Source organism: Myxocyprinus asiaticus, chromosome 27, assembly GCF_019703515.2.
Source record: "Myxocyprinus asiaticus isolate MX2 ecotype Aquarium Trade chromosome 27, UBuf_Myxa_2, whole genome shotgun sequence".
Taxonomy (NCBI): Eukaryota; Metazoa; Chordata; class Actinopteri; order Cypriniformes; family Catostomidae; genus Myxocyprinus; species Myxocyprinus asiaticus.
The window spans coordinates 28,897,192-28,916,086 of NC_059370.1; the positions used below are offsets into that span (position 1 = coordinate 28,897,192).

The 18,895-nt window shown below is 39.3% G+C and overlaps 1 protein-coding gene across 14 annotated transcripts in view; it reads left to right on the top strand.

Moving 5' to 3' along the window:
• The window catches only part of LOC127418262 (ensconsin-like), a 68,702-nt gene that overhangs the window by 44,065 nt on the left and 5,742 nt on the right, over nucleotides 1–18,895 (top strand). For 3 of the 14 annotated variants that reach the window (XM_051658765.1, XM_051658757.1, XM_051658754.1), the window contains 11 exons: nucleotides 259–367; nucleotides 719–817; nucleotides 3,993–4,091; nucleotides 4,908–5,003; nucleotides 5,735–5,830; nucleotides 8,495–8,620; nucleotides 10,763–10,902; nucleotides 14,611–14,747; nucleotides 14,898–15,139; nucleotides 16,997–17,132; nucleotides 18,641–18,854. In XM_051658765.1, coding sequence (XP_051514725.1) covers nucleotides 259–367; nucleotides 719–817; nucleotides 3,993–4,091; nucleotides 4,908–5,003; nucleotides 5,735–5,830; nucleotides 8,495–8,620; nucleotides 10,763–10,902; nucleotides 14,611–14,747; nucleotides 14,898–15,139; nucleotides 16,997–17,132; nucleotides 18,641–18,854 — 1,494 coding nt within the window. The remainder of the gene's footprint in view (nucleotides 1–258; nucleotides 368–718; nucleotides 818–3,992; nucleotides 4,092–4,907; nucleotides 5,004–5,734; nucleotides 5,831–8,494; nucleotides 8,621–10,762; nucleotides 10,903–14,610; nucleotides 14,748–14,897; nucleotides 15,140–16,996; nucleotides 17,133–18,640; nucleotides 18,855–18,895) is intronic. The other 11 variants (XM_051658756.1, XM_051658755.1, XM_051658759.1 and 8 more) reach the window with 11 other exon arrangements.

An 18,895-nucleotide genomic window follows, 5' to 3' on the forward strand; every position in this document is an offset into this window, starting at 1 on the left:
TGTTGTTAGTCTTGCAGCAGGACAACAGGAGTCATGTGTGCTTTCTGTATCTGAAATACTGCAATTTCATATACTGTATATATATATAAAAAACAGGAATCGGGGACAGGAATAATGGACTTTATGTTTGTTTTAGTGTTTACACCCTCACCACACTTCACTGCCACGCAGCTCAGATTATGTTTGATGGCTTTATTTGTTTAACAAAGACTGTGCGTGTGTGTGTGCGTGTGCGTGCGTGCACGTGTGTGTGTGTAGGAGCACTATGAGGCAGTGATGAGGCGCACCCTGGAGCGAAGTCATCGAGTAGAGCAGAGACAGAAGAGATGGTCCTGGGGTGGACTTCCAGATTCTGACAATAAAAATGGTAAGGGGCGGTCTTTAAAGCCAAAAACATCAAAAGCACCTGATGATACACTCAACAGCTTTTCATTAAAAAAAAAAAAAAAACAGCCCTTAATCACTGTTTGACAAAGAACCCTACATGCCGCTGTTTGCTGGTATGACGAATAAATCTGTGAATACTCAACTCTGCTGAACAAACTTTGTTGTGGTGTTGAAGTTGTTGTCTCTATGTCCTGTGTCTGTGCTAGACTGCACAATACTTCATAAGGATGGAAATGTCACATTGTCAGCTGTATTTTTCCACCTCACTCTCCCTCCATGGAGAGAGAGTCCATTTTCAATAGCGACCTGTCTGTCCCTGCCCCTCCCACAGGACAGAGTGATAGCAGCTTCACCTCTTTCCCAATTGCTATAGTAGTCTCCCCTGCCTCTCCAGTCTCCAAGCCGCCCGGGATTCAGACGTCACAAAGTGGTTTGTACTGTTTGCCTACCCATGGCGTGACTTAGCATGAACTACCTTTACTCATCCATGCACTAATCTGACTGGGGCTGTTCACCACACACCTTGTGTTCTCTACAAAGCACCTAACCAGTTTCCTGGGATGCATGTTGCTTTAAATGATGGTTGGTGGTGCTATCACTAGTTTTACTCATTTATTTAGTTTTCACCTTTTTCATCCAGATGTAATGGCTCTTATTGAAGGTTTACTACTGCGATATGCCTGCCTATTTCTGAACTGGGTTCACTATGGTCTAGTAGTTAGAACCTTTGCTTTAAAGCTTACAAAATACTGATGACTCATCCCTTTATAAGTGTGTGTGTGTGTGTGTATATATGTATATATATATATATATATATATATATATATATATATATATATATATATATATATATATATATATATACTGTATATGTATGTGTGTGTGTGTGTGTGTGTGTGTGTGTGTGTGTGTGTGTATATATATATATATATATATATATATATATATATATATATATATATATATACATACTGGTGGCCAAAAGTTTGGAATAATGTACAGATTTAGCTGTTTCAGAAGGGAATTAGTACTTTAATTCACCAAAGTGGCATTCAACTTATCCTACAAAGTATAGTGAGGACATTACTGATGTAAAAAACAGCACCATCACTATTTGAAAAAAGTCATTTTTGATCAAATCTAGACAGGCCCCATTTCCAGCAGCCATCACTCCAACACCTTATCCTTGAGTAATCGTGCTAAATTGCTAATTTGGTACTAGAAAATCACTTGCCATTATATCAAACACAGTTGAAAGCTATTTGGTTCATTAAATGAAGCTGAACATTGTCTTTGTGTTTGTTTTTGAGTTGCCACAGTATGCAATAGACTTATGTCTTAAGGTCAATATTAGGTCAAAAATGGCAAAAAAGAAACGGCTTTCTCTAGAAACTAGTGCCCGACCGATATGGGATTTTTGAGATGATACCGATTATGATATGACTATGCACTGATATTACTATGCAAACGTACTCAGAAGGCTGCTTTCTTGAACAAATATTTTTATCAAAGAATATTTGACATTATTATTATACATTGTAAACAAATTCCAGAAATGAACACTGAGAAAATAAAGAATAAATAAAAATACAATAAATAGCTAAATAAACATCATTAGTACTGTTTAGTATCAGTCAAATGCTGACTATTTTAATACTGCCAGTTAATTAGGGGCAGGTTGTAAAAGAAGAAGCATTTACACCTGCCGAGACAAGAGATAAACAGCGGCAGCGGTTTTACACCGTATTAGAAGTTCAGGGGAAACTTTCAACAGTGGAAAACCAGACTTTTAAATATTACATTTTTGTAAATGCAAAGACTGGAATTGTTCGGTTGAAGGTGGTACCAAACTGCAAATCCTGAACAAAACAGTTTGGTGAATACATGTTTACACATTAGCTTCTACTCAGCTAACATGTGGTTAGCTAGTTAGCTATAAGCTTGTTGTCACTGAGAGCAAAAGATGTACTTTATTTACTTTCCAGCATTGCGTCTCACCAACTAGGTAACAACGTAGCGTGAAATCAACACTCAACAGACACAATCCACCACCGCACCGTTGTCTGCTGAGCTGCAAAAAGATGCTCTGACAAACTATATCTGGCTAACATAGCAAACAGATGTGATAAACATGAGTGACATTGTTGTCAGGGACAGGGTTAACGTTATATTAGTTATATTGAAAAGGGAAAATGATGGGGTCATTGTTTATTGACTTTCCAGTATGTATTTCACAAACTAGTTAGCAACTTACCGTGAAGACACCGCTTAACTCTGCACCGCTTAACTCCGCACTGTCTGCAGAACCACTGTCACCAGAACCTCCGTCAGTCCAGCTCTGTAAACAGTGGAGTCTGCTGGACAAACTACATTATGACACCAATTCTAAAGCATTGTTTTCTGCATTATATGTTCTGAAAAAAGTTTTAATATCTGCGCATATCAGTAAACATATACGCCAATACCTATATATCTGTGCAAGGCTAATATCGGCTGGGCACTACTAGAAACTTGTCAGTCAATCATTGTTTTGAGGAATGAAGGCATTGTATATGTTTGAAATTGCCAAAAAACTGAAGAATTCATACAAAGGTGTACACTACAGTCTTCAAAGGCAAAGGACAGCTGGCTCTAACAAGGACAGAAAGAGATGTGGAAGGCCAGATGTACAACTAAACAAGAGGATAAGTACATCAGAGTCTCTAGTTTGAGAAATAGACGCCTCACATGTCCTCAGCTGACAGCTTCATTGAATTCTACCCCCTCAACACCAGTTTCATGTACAACAGTAAAGAGAAGACTCTTTGAGAAGAGGTGCAGGCCTTATGAGAAGAACTGCAAAGAAAAAGCCACTTTTGAAACAGAAAAAGAAAAGGTTAGAGTGTGCAAAGAAGCACAGACATTGGACAACAGATAATTGGAATAAGAGTGTTATGGATCTTAACCCCATTGAGCTTTTGTGGGATTAGCTTGACTGTAAGGTGCATGAGAAGTGCCCGACAAGACAGCCACATCTATGGCAAATGCTACAGGAAGTGTGGGGTGAAAGATAGAGTATCTGGACAAATTGACAGCTAGAATGCCATGGATCTGCAAAACTGTTATTGCTGCACATGGAGGATTTTTTGATGAGAACTCTTTGAAGTTGTTTAAGAGGTTCTGAACATTTCTTTCAAATTGTAATAGTAATTGTTCATGTTATTAATGTCCTGACTGTACATTGTGATCAGTTGAATGCCACTTTGTTGAATAAAAGTACACACTTCTTTCCATAAGAGCAAAATCTGTACATTATTCCAAACTTTTGGCTGCCTGTGTGTGTGTGTGTGTGTGTGTGTGTGTGTATATATTTACAGTATATGAAATTGCAGTATTTCAGAATTTCTCATTACAGAAATATTCTTCACATAGATATTTTGCTATTCAGCATACTTTACATTTTTGTTTAACATGCTTAACTGTTACCATTTCAATAACATTTAGACAAACCAGCCTGTATTAGAGTAATTAACCACAGCTTTGCGCCTGTAAACCCCGGTCTGGTCTGTAGAACACTGATTCCGTTCCCTATCTGTCTATGTGTGTGTGTTTGCCCTCCCCTGTAGACAAGCATTCTTCCTCTACAATGAACCTGAAGCAGACTGACTCAGTAATCAGCAACCGTCTCTCATGCTCTTCCACCCTCCTTAATTCTCCCGATAAAAGTAAGTGCCCACCCTGCCCTCTCTCCTCCATTCCCATTATTTGGGATGTATGTCTTACAGCAGATGTGAGAAATCATGATAAAGCAGCCGGTGTTACTGGTGACAGTCTTGCATGTGTTTGAATCAGTGTTTTCTGCACCACTTCACTGCTAATTTACAGTGCCACAGCAAAATAAATCATATTTTAATTGATTAAAATAATCAATCAGCTTGTAGTCTGAATGACTCTTATGACTCCTATTTTATTCACGTCCAACTCGAAATACACTAAGAACTGTTACTGTGTTGTGTACTTAACCCTCTATGTAATCTGTTTTATGAGACCTTATTCAGTATAATTACTGACTAATTGTTCATGCCAATTGGTCCAAGTTACCCCCACTGCAAAAACAGAATTGTCTAGGAGACACTGATTTGAATCAGACAAATCCTAAAATTTTTAGGTCTTCATTCCAAAATATTATTCAAATGCAAATCCTGCATTGTTTTGATTTGAACAAAGAGTAAGTGTTTTTACCGTCTGTAGCATTTGATTCTTGCGAACATGCTGTTTTCCCCAACAGTTTCGTTTTCCTCTAACAGGAGCAGTTGCCCATGACTCAGCCCGTTTCACATATGCACTGATTATGTGGAGTTACATCTTCATTTCCTTCTCTGCAGTACTCTAAGCCCTTCTAGTGTAATGCCACAGAAAATAAGTTAAAGACTTGAAATCACTTTTGTGGGGTTGGTTTACTCTGTGTCTCCTGTTTTCAAGCTCTCTCGAATGAAACTTATGTTCTTGATTTAGGTGCTGAGTTCTCTTTTGTCCCTCAGGTGCAAAGCGGAGAAGTTCGTCTTTGAACCGGTTGCCTAGCAATGCTCCTCAGGCCTCTAAAGAAGCGCATAAGCAGCATCAGGTGGAAACGACAGGTGCCGAACTCCTGCCCCCACTCCATCGCTGTTACTTTCTCCATGTATTTTCGCACTCTGAGCACAGAGATAGTGTTTGCTGATCATTGTCCTCTGAGCAGTCAGATATGCAATCACTACCTCCCATAGATCAACTTTTTAGTGTAGAAGAGCCTGTATTTATCTACTTGAGCTGAGCAGTTAAAAAAAAAAAAAAAACTTTGATATGGAGATTGCACTGGCATTTGCATGTGCACACCACTTGAACAAGCATTCTTCACATTTCTATTATAATTAAACAGAGAACTACAATATATATTCCCACAATTATGCCCCATTCACACTGACAGCGATTAAATTGCTGGAGGTCGCAGAGTATTTGTGCTGTTGATTTCAAGGAGACGTTCCTACTCAACCTTTGCATTCAACTAAATCAGGTGGAAGACCTCTGTCTGCACTCTCATTGGTAGACAATGCATTATGTTGTTACTTATTTGCATACAATTAAACTCTGCTCAATTTCGTTGCATCGCCATTGACCGCTCATATCAATGGTAATCGCAAACTCTCATTGAAAATAAATGAAAATGACTTCAGGTTGATTTGTCAGAATGTAGCTGCATTACAGAATACTTATCGCCTCATTCACACCACACTACACTATTTTAATGCAAATGGTAATTGCATGCTCTGAGACAGACAGACCCTGACTTCAGATTGATTTTAACACCTCCTGTCCGCTCTGTCTGTAGGCCCAAACCTGAAGAAGCGAAGCTCCTCCCTCTCTCGAGTGGGGGCTAAAACCCAGACCCCCACCAAACCAGTGAAACCCACAGCAGACGAATCAGGTGCTTAAGTCCCAGTCGGGACATTTGACATGTGCCTGTGTTCCGTTTACTAACAAATAAGTGCAAAATGCGTTTGCTTATCTGGCCTGCCCTGCTCTTGTTTGATCGATAACAGGCAATGTATGCCAGCACAACATGCCGTTGAGTCAATGGGTGGGGTTGGGGGGGAGGCAGGAACAGGGTTGGTCCATGTCAAAACATACAGGGTCTTTCATACAGGATCTTTTTTTCTGTGTTCTTTGCTTGCCTCGTCCTTACACTCACATTGACTATCATACATCAAATCTTCATCCACCTAGAACTTAATCTGCTGATGTCAATGCTGTATTGAAACGGACATATCTTTTAATGCTTACTGCTGCCTTGAACCTCCAATTCATTGTAACCCTTCCTTTCGCTTGTTCTTTCCCTCAGGGAGTTCTGACTGCTGTGCTACTCACCACGAATGAGCTCTTTGTCCATGTTAATACAATGTGTTTTTTTTGTTTGTATGAATGCTATGCTGTTTTCTCCCCCATATGACGTTAGCCATGGAGATGGGCTCCTGTTGCCGTGTGTGTGTGTGTTGCTATGACTATTGTCATTCTCTTTCTAAAGATACAAACTGTTGATTGTGCATATATTTCTGAGTTATCTGGATACAATTTTTATTTAAATTTCATACAATCCTGGATTATTTCATTCTTCAAAGCTCATCTCTGAGTTATTGTCGTAGCATGTCCACAAGCTCAGACCTGCTCAAGAGCAGGTTTATTTATTGTACACAGGATAAGACTGTGGCTTTTAAGCAAAGGTGATCCTGGAAGTTCCTGCCAATGCTCCATTCGTACAAGAACATCTTGAACCAGCAGGAATATTTTAATTAATGAAAAATAATCATTATAATAATAATAGTAATGTAAATAATAATAACAATCATAATCCTGCAAACATTGCAAAACTGAACGTTTAGCACAGCTACTTTCACCTTATAAATTTAATGCCGTTTTACATTATCTGTATAACTCGAACGTCACATTATCTGTGCAACATGACGTATGAAGAAGAGGGCCCTGAATTCAGCTTTTCCTTGTGCCATATGTACTTCTCATTCTGTATGCAGTTATCTTTAGACTCCTAGTTGTAATATTTATACCATTGAAAAAATATGAAGAAGACTCCCAAAGTTGTGTTGTGATTGACAGATCAAAAGTTACCCCAACACAGCTGAGAGCACTTTCTCAATACAGAGCTCCTTCAGCTTCATCAACAACAGCCTTACCCCACTTAACAGTAAGCAAACATGGATCCGTACGGTGCTAAGGGGGGAAAGCAAATAAACAGATTATTCAAAAGAGACATTACGTTTTTACTCCTTTATTTTCCTGTTTTCCCCCACTATGGATTTGTATCTGTAATTACAAACATGGATCTCATGACAGCAAGAGCTTTTTGTGCCTATATGAAGACTTGCACGTTATACCACAGTGTAGTTCAATTTCACCTCAACTCAATGTTTTCCAACTGCATTCTGTAAAACTGCAGTTTGAGACCAGACTGAAGTCAAATGCTTCATATAAAAGAAATGTAAGCTCTTTTTTTAGTTTTATATTTATCTAATTCAATGAAAACCTTAAATGTTTAAAACCTGACTGTGAACATTTGACTCTTGTCTGGTGGGTCTCAAAAAGCTCTTTAAAGGGATAGTTCACCCAAAAATGAGAATTCTCACCCTCATGCCATCCCAGATGTGTATGACTTTCGTTCTTCAGCAGAACACAAACAAAGATTTTTAGAAAAATATCTCAGCTCTGTAGGTCCATACAATGCAAGTGAATGGTGATCAGACCTTTGTAGCTCCAAAAATCACATAAAGGAAACATAAAAGCAATCCATACGACTCCAGTGGTTAAATCCATATCTTCACAAGCGATATAATAGGTGTGGGTGAGAGAACAATATTTAAGTCATTTCTTTACTCTAAATCTCCACTTTAACTTACACTTTCAAATGTGAAAGTGACACTAAAAAGTCCACTGAAAGTGGAAAGATTTAGAGTAAAAAATTACTTAAATTTTGATCTGTTTCTCACCCACTCCTATCATATCACTTCAGACGATATGGATAAAAGCACTGGAGTCTTATGTATTACTTCTATGTTTCCTTTGTGATTTTTGGAGCTACAAAGGTCTGATCACCATTCACTTCCATTGTGTGGATTTACAGAGCTGAAATATTCTTCTAAAAATCTTGGTGTTCTGCTGAAGAAATAAAGTCATACACATCTGGGATGACATGAGGGTGAGTAAATGATAGAATTTTCATTTTTGGGTGAACTATCCCTTTAAGTTACAACTAAGTCTTGGCTTTGTGTTCCCCTTATTTTCACCTCCACAGCCCTGGTCCTGCTCCTTATTACTTCCCCTTATTTCACTAATATTTTTATTTTGTTTTTTGTCTCCAGCATTGCGAGTCACACCTTGATTACATCATCCATCCACTGTTTACATTTGAAGCACAATCACTTTTCTCTTTGATTTTTGTTGATTCTTGCATTCTAAATCACATTGGTGTCATTCCCCTCTCCTTCCTACTTTGTGTTTATTCCTCAACCTCTTTGTCTCTTTTCTTTTCCCTTTTGTTTGCTCTGTTTTTCGTGTCTGATTGGGCACACCGTTTCTATAGCTCGCCGCTCCTTGGCCGCCCCCGTGGACAGCGGTGTCCTCAGCCGCCTGCTTACACCCACCCAGGCTTCACTAGCTAGGAGCAAGAGTGCCGTGGCCCTGTCAGCTGAAGGAGCCAATGCCCAAGGTAACCCTAAAGAGAAAGAGAGTCCCATTCCGAACCGGAAACCTCCGCTTGTGTGTAGATTTAAGATGCTCTGCAGGGGTGCATGGTTGCCGTGTTGTTTTGGGCATGCTAAAGTCTTGTATTGAGGCTGAAAGCGCTGGTCACATGAACTTGTTTCAGCAACAGAAAAAGAAATTTGGTATTGTTAAATATATAAGCATAGCAGTCTTTTCTCTGTTCTCCTTCTCTTATACACACAAACATTTGCAAGGTGTTCCTGGGCTCTTGCTGAGGTATCTTTTGTAAGCTGTTTAGCTGAGCCTTTCTGTGCCTGAGAAAGGAGTGAGTGGATGAATCTGTGCCTTGCTGTTGCTGCTTTGATCCCCACCTGGTCCACACAGAGCTCAAGGTCCCTGCAGACCATAACCGCCACCCTAAACAATTTTATCATCATTAATTTCCCAGAACTTCCAAACTCTCCATTAGATAACCAGCAAACATGTAATGAGCCTTAGTTCATTCATGTAGCTTGTTTGAAAGGGATAAATGTAATCATTCTGAACTTGAGGTCTAGATTACTGAATATGACAGCATCTAACTGCCTCATTAGAATCTTAAAATAGACAGAGATAATTATGAATCAGCAGCAGCTTAAGGATCATTTACATTTATAGGCTTTCCATGATGATAACAGTCAGAGTTAATTATAGTGGGTTAGGATTAGCCCTGAAATCTCCCCATCACAGCAAACCATTCCTCAGGCCAGCCCTCTCTGCTCACCTTACCTCACCTCCACCAGATACTGCACAAATTAACATCCCTGCTCGATTCAATAAGGGTTTGTAATCTCATTTTCTCATTTGCTTTTGTTTATGGGAAGCTAAGCATAACTTGTCCATGGACTTTATCAACGGCAAGATTTTTTGTCAAAATGTATGTCAAACAGTGCATTTACATGCACAGTTATAAACGAGCTATAGCAGGTTTTTGCGTATTTGAGCTACAGTCTGTCCAAGTATACATAAAACAATGTATAATCAAATATTTTAAGGAAGGACGTCAGCTGCGGAATTGTACAAGTCATGCGTTACATGTTGTTCAGAACACACGGACTAAGCCATGGCCAATTGTGGTACAATTTCTGTGTATATAAGCTGGACGAAGCTGTGCTACAATCACATTATCTAGGTCTGTTAGTCTGACTTCACAAAAATTGGATCATTTGGATTTCGTTCTGACTAAAGCATTTATGACATTTTAAAAAGACAAATTTAGTCTGACTGAATTAGAACTTTTCAAATGAACGTAAATGTACAGTAACTGTAATAATGGGTCACCATTTATTTTTAGTTTCACCTTTTTGCCCTCACTAGTTCATTTCAGTGGTCCTGCAGTGTGCCAAATAAATGTTTACAAATGCACATTTTTTGTTGTTTCTCAACTAATATGAGCTCATTACAGCTGCATGCATAATACGTATAAAAGAGTTAGCAAAATGCATTTATTAATAGTTTTAGATGCACTACAGCATGTCACCCTGCAGGACATTTTTAACTGAAAAATGGATTAAATGTATTTGTCAACCATGTAGTATGACCAAAGAACAGGATCCCAACAGCAGCTAAAATATAAATGTTGTCCTTCGGTTCAGCCTTTCATACACCTCATGTCTACATGAGCTAATGGCAAGCATCAGACATGGCTTGTTGTGAAAGTTATGCTGTTTGATGTCCTAAATGTGGAAATATGGTGTGAGTGAATGTTGGTGTTCAGTTTGCTGTTTTAATAATCTAAACAACAGGCTAAGGTGCTTGCTTGATACGAGTTACGCTTTGGTAAATTGTGTCCTGTGTATTGGTGACCAATGTGTTGTCTGCTCAGGATGATGTCTGTCCCTCACCCTCTCTCTCTGTCTCACACACACCCACCAGTCAAACCCGAGGCTATCAGTGCTTTTGAGCAACAGTTCCCGATCAACCAGCCCCGACCAATCTAACTATGGCCAATCTTGTTTTTTGCTCTTGTCATCCCCATTCCCTTCTCTCTTCCTCTATTTTGCTGTATCTCCCTCCTCTGCCTTTGCTTTGCTCACCCACTCGGCTGCTTGTGACGTCCCTTCCCTGCTGTCCCTGGCTGTGCATCACTTACTGTGTCCTTTACCAGAGTCTCACCTGTGTCCTCGTTCAGCATCTGCCAGCCCGTTGCAACCCCCGGTCCGCGAACCTCTACGCAGTCGCAGCAGTGATCGAAAGAAAGGCCCGACTACTTCTACATCTGCAGATGACATCGCCAGTGTGGCTCAGGTGAACAGATGATACGTGTGAACTTCCACTTTAAAATGGGTGTTTTTTATTTAATTTTTTTTTTTTTTTTATTTTTACTTAAATTTTTGTGGTTGAGAACACATGAGTCGGTCCTGTATTTGTATTTGTATCTGTGTTTGTTTTTTCTTTAGTTATGCCACATCTGCTTGAATTTTGTAAATATGTTGATTTTTTTCATCATGTGAAACTAATACCAAACCGTTTTCTCAGAAAATATAGGATAAACATATACAGGTGCATCTCAATAAATTAGAATGTCGTGGAAAAGTTCATTTATTTCAGTAATTCAACTCAAATTGTGAAACTCGTGTATTAAATAAATTCAGTGCACACAGACTGAAGTAGTTTAAGTCTTTGGTTCTTTTAATTGTGATGATTTTGGCTCATGTTTAACAAAAACCCACCAATTCACTATCTCAAAAAATTAGAATACATCATAAGACCAATAAAAAAAACATTTTTAGTGAATTGTTGGCCTTCTGGAAAGTATGTTCATTTACTGTATATGTGCTCAATACTTGGTAGGGGCTCCTTTTGCTTTAATTACTGCCTCAATTCGGCGTGGCATGGAGGTGATCAGTTTGTGGCACTGCTGAGGTGGTATGGAAGCCCAGGTTTCTTTAACAGTGGCCTTCAGCTCATCTGCATTTTTTGGTCTCTTGTTTCTCATTTTCCTCTTGACAATACCCCATAGATTCTCTGTGGGGTTCAGGTCTGGTGAGTTTGCTGGCCAGTCAAGCACACCAACACCATGGTCATTTAACCAACTTTTGGTGCTTTTGGCAGTGTGGGCAGGTGCCAAATCCTGCTGGAAAATGAAATCAGCATCTTTCAGCAGAAGGAAACATGAAGTGCTCCAAAATTTATTGGTAAATGAGTGCAGTGACTTTGGTTTTCAAAAAACACAATGGACCTACACCAGCAGATGACATTGCACCCCAAATCATCACAGACTGTGGAAACTTAACACTGGACTTCAAGCAACTTGGGCTATGAGCTTCTCCACCCTTCCTCCAGACTCGAGGACCTTGGTTTCCAAATGAAATACAAAACTTGCTCTCATCTGAAAAGAGGACTTTGGAACACTGGGCAACAGTCCAGTTCTTCTTCTCCTTAGCCTAGGTAAGACGCCTCTGACGTTGTCTGTGGTTCAGGAGTGGCTTAACAAGAGGAATACGACAACTGTAGCCAAATTCCTTGACATGTCTGTGTGTGGTGGCTCTTGATGCCTTGACCCCAGCCTCAGTCCATTCCTTGTGAAGTTCACCCAAATTCTTGAATCGATTTTGCTTGACAATCCTCATAAGGCTGCGGTTCTCTCGGTTGGTTGTGCATCTTTTTCTTCCACACTTTTTCCTTCCACTCAACTTTCTGTTAACATGCTTGGATACAGCACTCTGTGAACAGCCAGCTTCTTTGGCAATGAATGTTTGTGGCTTACCCTCCTTGTGGAGGGTGTCAATGATTGTCTTCTGGACAACTGTCAGATCAGCAGTCTTCCCCATGATTGTGTAGCCTAGTGAACCAAACTGAGAGACCATTTTGAAGGCTCAGGAAACCTTTGCAGGTGTTTTGAGTTGATTAGCTGATTGGCATGTCACCATATTCTAATTTTTTGAGATAGTGAATTGGTGGGTTTTTGTTAAATGTGAGCCAAAATCATCACAATTAAAAGAACCAAATACTTAAACTACTTCAGTCTGTGTGCGTTGAATTTATTTAATATACAAGTTTCACAATTTGAGTTGAATTACTGAAATAAATGAACTTTTCCACGACATTCTAATTTATTGAGATGCACCCGTAAGTGTATGTAAACTTCTGACTTCAACTGTATGAACATCCATTAAGGTTTGCTTTGCAAATCAGCTTGGATTTATCCCTGATGTTAATCAGTGAGCTGTCCGTTTTGAATAACACTATCTGATCCCTGCTGAAGATTGCTCCAGCTGCAATGTCCGCTGTAGAGACTGGGAAATAGGTTACATCAATCACTTTTTGACTAAGTGCCAAGCACTCTTTTCTTGAGAAATGAAGGGATAGTGAATAATCTAAGGCCAGAAACACGCTTTATAAAAGTACACAAACTGAGAGGCAATTGCTTGGCCAATGCATTGCAATTGGCCCTGTTGTAAATACTTGTATTGCGTGTTTGTGCGTAATTGTGACATGCTTAACTTTGCAAAGAGACGCCAGCCAACAATGAAGTGAACTCTCTCAGACTATCATTAGATCCAATAACTATCATGATTAACCAACACACAGCTGCTCTCTAGAAGTTTAGTTTAGTTTCACACTAAAATAATCTGATATGAACTACATGTGATAGTCTGATCTCCTGTATAGAGAAATGTCACTTCAGTGATTTGGTCAGACATGCAGTTAATTTGTAGCACTGTCCTACATATAATGAACACTGACTGAGCTTGTGTGTGTGTCACAGAGAAAGTAAAGGAACTCTCTTTGGTATATTCATTGGAGAAATGTAAATTCAAACTGACGTATTTCCCTTTGATTGTTTTACTGTACTCTTCCTTCTCCAGTGGCTTGACCCACAGCACTCTGTATCTGATCTGTTTGATAGTCATTTGAAGAGATGATGTAGAGTCAGAGCTGAAAACATGGTGTACTCATTGCTGGCTGCTTCCGTGTGTTTGTGCTGGAAGTGTCTGCAGTGAAAGACACCTCTATTCTTATGCATTTGTCTTGCATTTAGTTCAGTTGTTCCATTTACATCATGAGTATCTGGACATTAAGGGGCTTTCACACTGGGCACATTTGCTGCGGTCCGATTCCGAGTGCGATTGTTCCCGGTGCCCCCCGCAGCATTGGTCTGGATTCTAACGAACCCCAGTCCATTTGCGTTCATCTTACGTCATCACAAACATGCATGGAGAACACAACGCTACTCATCATACTTTTTTTTTTGGTGCCATTATGCACAGCAGAGTGAACGACAACTGCGTATATGTGCGCTTCATGGCGTAACGCAAACAGCATTTTTTGAGGAGACAGCTGATTGCAAGGAATTCATTTGCATCTTTGTTTACACCGTACGTTTACGCTCATGTCCAAGGTGAAGTTATTGCCACTGTCATCTCCTATTATACCCTATATTTATAACCTATAATAGTATTTATATATAGTATTTATAAGGTGTATAGATAGATAAATGTCGTCATCAGCTAAAACGCATGCTTAGGTTACTTTACTTCCTGAACTTGTGCGTACCCGAGTCCGAGTTGCTTTCACATTCACGCAAATCACACTACAGATCCATTGCAACCGAACTCAGACCACCTCCTACAGGTAGTCTCGGGTTCGGTACCGCGGTGCGCTCCCCGGTCCACATGACAGCTTTCACATTACCAGTTTTTCATGCCAACCTTGCTCTGTTTCAAAATAAACTGCCAGTGTAAAAGCCCCCTAGTTAAAAATAGATTGAAGGGACAGGTCACGTTGATAAACCATCATGTTAAAAATCTGTTGCAGGTTTACAACAGTCAGATGAGAGTCAAACCCTATCTTAAAGTAACATTTGCACCATAGTCTGATCTGGCAAAACAGTTATTGATCACTATTCTATTATATAGTAAGCACCTGGCAAATCTGGGGCTCTTTTATACTCGATATGTGTCATGCTTGTAGTGAAGTATAATTCTCACTTTTATCTCTCTTTTGTAAAAGCAAAAAGGTGAGAAGGACAAACGTTTTGTGTCACCACTTGGAAAACGCCCTGCCTCACCCTCCAGTCGTCATCGATCGCCCTCTCCTGCCGCCACTGCTAACCCCATCACAAGAGCGCCCTCACCTGGAGCAGCCAAGTAAGGCTCTCGTGATTAGTTTTACCTTGCAGTGGTTTCACTTTTGATTTGGAACTTTTACAATCTTCTACACAAATTGCATCACCCATTGTGCATATCACAAATGTCCGTATCCCATCTCTCTTCTTTATTTACATTTGTCTCCTTCAGGCAGAGTCCACGTTTTCAACCTCCTTCACCCAGCGGCTTGAAACAGAGGCCTCCATCCCCTCAGCCCTCTGCCACATCCAAACCTCCGCCCATTCAGAAACCCGCTCTTACCCCCACCGTTCCCCCTACCCTCCGCAAGAGGGACTCCAAGCCAAAGGAAATGTCTCCAATGGTGCCTGTCACCCCACAGTCTCCAGACACCAGCACACCCAGCTCAGCACCTGCACCTAAGACCAAAGAGGGTGAGTACCCAGATATTCATGTGTACGAACCATCCTCTCCATATTCAAGCGCAACAATTATTCAAAAAAATGGTAGTAAAAACAAAAAATACATCTAAAAAAATAATAGTATTGAATCAGAGGTCTGTAAGCATACTTGGAGATAGACAAATATTAAATTTTGACTCTCATTTGAATAAAAATATTAGTGCTTGCGTCGCAGCAAAGGAATTAGGCAAAGTAATTCTTAGAAAAGTTGTATCAGGATTTTCACAGTCATGGAAAAATGGGAATATCAGGGAATTAAAATGTTTTTCCATACCTTTAAATATCATGGAAATAAAATATTAAAGGGATAGTTCACCCAAAAATGAAAATTCTCTCATTATTTACTCACGATATCCCAGGTGTGTATGACTTTCTTTCTTAACCAGAAAACATTTGAAGAAGAATAGAAAAATATCTTAGCTCAGTAGGTCCTTAAAATGCAAGTAAATGGCGATTTCTCTTTTGAAGCTCTAAAAATCACTAGTCAGCATAAATGTCATTGATACAACTCCAGGGGTTAAATTAATGTCTTCTAAAGCAATATGATCACTTTTGGTGCAAAAAAATATAAATATGTAAATACTTTTTAACTATAATCAAACGCTTCCGGTAAGCTTCAGGAGAGGGTGGTGATCACATGGTCTCTCGTGTGACGTATTCCGTTGCCATGATATCGACGTAATCTCACGTTCTCCTCTCAGTTGAGACATCCAGGATAAGCACACAAATGCACCTTTGTGAGTAAAGAAACAGATCTACAGATCTAAACCAAAACCAACCAAGCTACTGTACAGCGTTCCTCCTCGTCACTTGTAAACAGCGCTGCTCTTCCGGCTGTGATGCACGTGCCTCAGTTCTCGCGTGTTTCAAATGCCAATGCAATTGCATAACACGTGCTTACCGCTCTTGACAGAAGCATGATTTAGAGTTAAAAAGTAAAAGTACTTAAATATTGATATTTTTCACACCAAAAGTGATTGCGTCGCTTTAGAAGAAGACAGCTGAAGTCGTATCGATGATGTTTATGCTGACTGTCTGTGATTTTGGAGCTTCTAAATAGAAATCTCCATTCACTTGCATTTTAAGCACCTGGGATATCATGAGGGTGAATAAATTTCAGATTTGAAAAAAACTTGAATTTTCATTTTTGGGTGAACTATCCCTTTAAATATTTAACTGAATAGAAATTGCTCTTCTTGTGCAATCTCTATAAAATTATTTATAAAAAAAAAAAAATCTAATAATCATGAAGGACTAAATGAGTCATTGAATGTAATTGGGTAAAGTAATATAGCTGGCAATATAGATGGATCAATTGTAAGATAAGACCAATCACAATTCAGTGTGCAAATAGAAGAACTGCAGAAAGAAAATCACCATTCAGAATATAGATATTACAAAATCATGGCTGGATTTTAGTTGCCAACATTCTAAAAGTGTTAATTTTAGAACCCAACCCTAAGTGCTTCGGCCAAGATGATGAAGCAGGTTTATTTCATTTATTTAATGGTCATTAAGAGATGTGCTGTGAAAATACTAAAGCTTTTTACTGCTTCCTGCCTTGCAAAGTGTCTGGCCAATACAAAGCATTTCAGTAACTTAAGCAGCAAAACCACACCATTGTTGTATTTAGGTTTAGGTATTGCAGGGGTTACTGTGTGTCTATTCACTGCCATGCAGGTTTTTGATTGAGGCAAAGCACCCTCTGCTGGATAGATTTCTACTACCATTTTCCTCAATGCAATTTACCACATAGTGCTATACTAATGAGGTATTTGTCGCATTTTGCTTTGGGGATGTTAATGTGTTTTGTGTCTGTGCTGTTCTCAGATTCCAGTTCAAAATCCATTGCAGGAACCAGCTCAGCCGCAGAGGCTTCAAAGATCCTGGCAGAGAACCGACGTCTGGCACGTGAACAGAAAGAGAAAGAAGAACAGCTCCGCATACAGAAAGAAGAGCAGGAGAGGTACATTTATTTCACTCACTTCAGCGTCTCAATGTCCGCAAGACAGTTCTAGGTTTTGTTTTTTGTAGATAGTACCAGCATTAAATCCTACTTTTACACCCAGTACCTCAGTTTGCACTTAATACTGTCAGTAATATTTGTTGGTTAAACTGCTTGTGAATATCACAGGTCCAATCAAATGCCTTGTCCATTATTTTCTTTAGCCCATAATGAATTATAAGAGGTAGAGCAAGCAAGCCTGTTCTAAACGGAAATCACCAAGTAAAAGTTACTTAACATATTAAAACAGTCAGGACATTGTTGAAAATAATTAACAGGTAGACTAAGCCAAATCTATGAGAGAGAAGCGTGTAGATGTGCATTAGCCATTGATCTAATATGACAGCTGTTCATTAAAGAACGTTAACCAATAAGTTACGATGTAAAAAAATAAAATAAAAAAAATAGCTATAGGATAGAAAAAATAGGCCTGTGATGTAGCCTACAATAAACCTAATGTATTCCAAACATGACGTGCAAACAGAATAAAAGATAGTTTAACCCGTTAAGCAGTCGGCACCTCCTTGAAAATAACCTTCTTAAACAGCAAATTAAAAAAATTGCATACATAGTCTAAAAACAGTTATTTTCTAGGCTACTTAAAAGCATAAATGTTTTGATGAGTAAAATTAAGCCGTCGACATGGTCTGGTGAAAGACGGGACTTGACTCACCTGAGGCGGCTATCCTGCACTTGAAAAAGCCCGCTCAGCGGAAAAATAACATCCAAGCATGCACAGATGTAAAGAAGACTCAAATGTGAAAACATCCATAGGGACTTTCAAACATTTGGAAAGCCGATTCCCGCACCACCGAAGTGATTTCATATCTACTTTGCTTGTGTAGTGAGAGGACATTTTCCTGCGCGTGCCGCGAGTGAGAGGGAAGAAGCACACACAGCCTGAAGTGAAATTAAACTCTGTATCTGCTCCAGATCCTCTTTTTTAAAATAATATTTGTATTATTAATTCTATTTAAAAGATGTAACATTAATATGACAGTAATTTAAATGTAGCCTCTGTAAAAATATAAAGATAAAGCCAAACGTAAATGTGTAAAAATTATCAGTTTAATGGGGGGAAATATTAACCGACTAGTAATTCCAGTGTCGACTAGCAGCATCAGAACCGTTTAGTCGACTAGTCTCGCACATCCCTAGTTTGTAGAGCTATTAATTTTTCATGATTGTGACCAGGGTTCCCACGGTCATTGAAAATATGTCAGAGAATTACAAAATTGTGTTTTCGAAGCATGGAAGAGTCAAATTATTTGAAAAAAATCATGAAAATGTATATGGTGAAATACACGTTTTTCTAGTTATGCTCCGCTCTAAAATATTTCATCAGCTAGAAATTGCTTTTTGTTGATGCAATCTCTATAAAAATGTTTTTTAAACATCCTTATCTAGTAATTAAGAAAGAAGCTAAAGTAAACCTTGCCTCAGTGTGTTAAAACTATTTACTTTTCAAGTGCCGAAGGCCCTCTGGTATCGTGTCTCAACAGGCTGCGGAAAGAGGAGGAGAAGCGTCTTGCAGAGGAGAAGCGCTTGATGCAAGTAGAGGAGGAGAAGAGACTTGTGGAGGAGAGGAAGAGAGAAGAGGAGGAGCAGGCTTGTAAAGCAGAGGAGGAGAGACAGCAAGCAGAGCTGGAGGAGCAGCAAATACAGGCCGAGCTTCAGAAAGAGGTTAGTCTGCTCTCTTAAACCCTCATAGAGCTGATGATTGG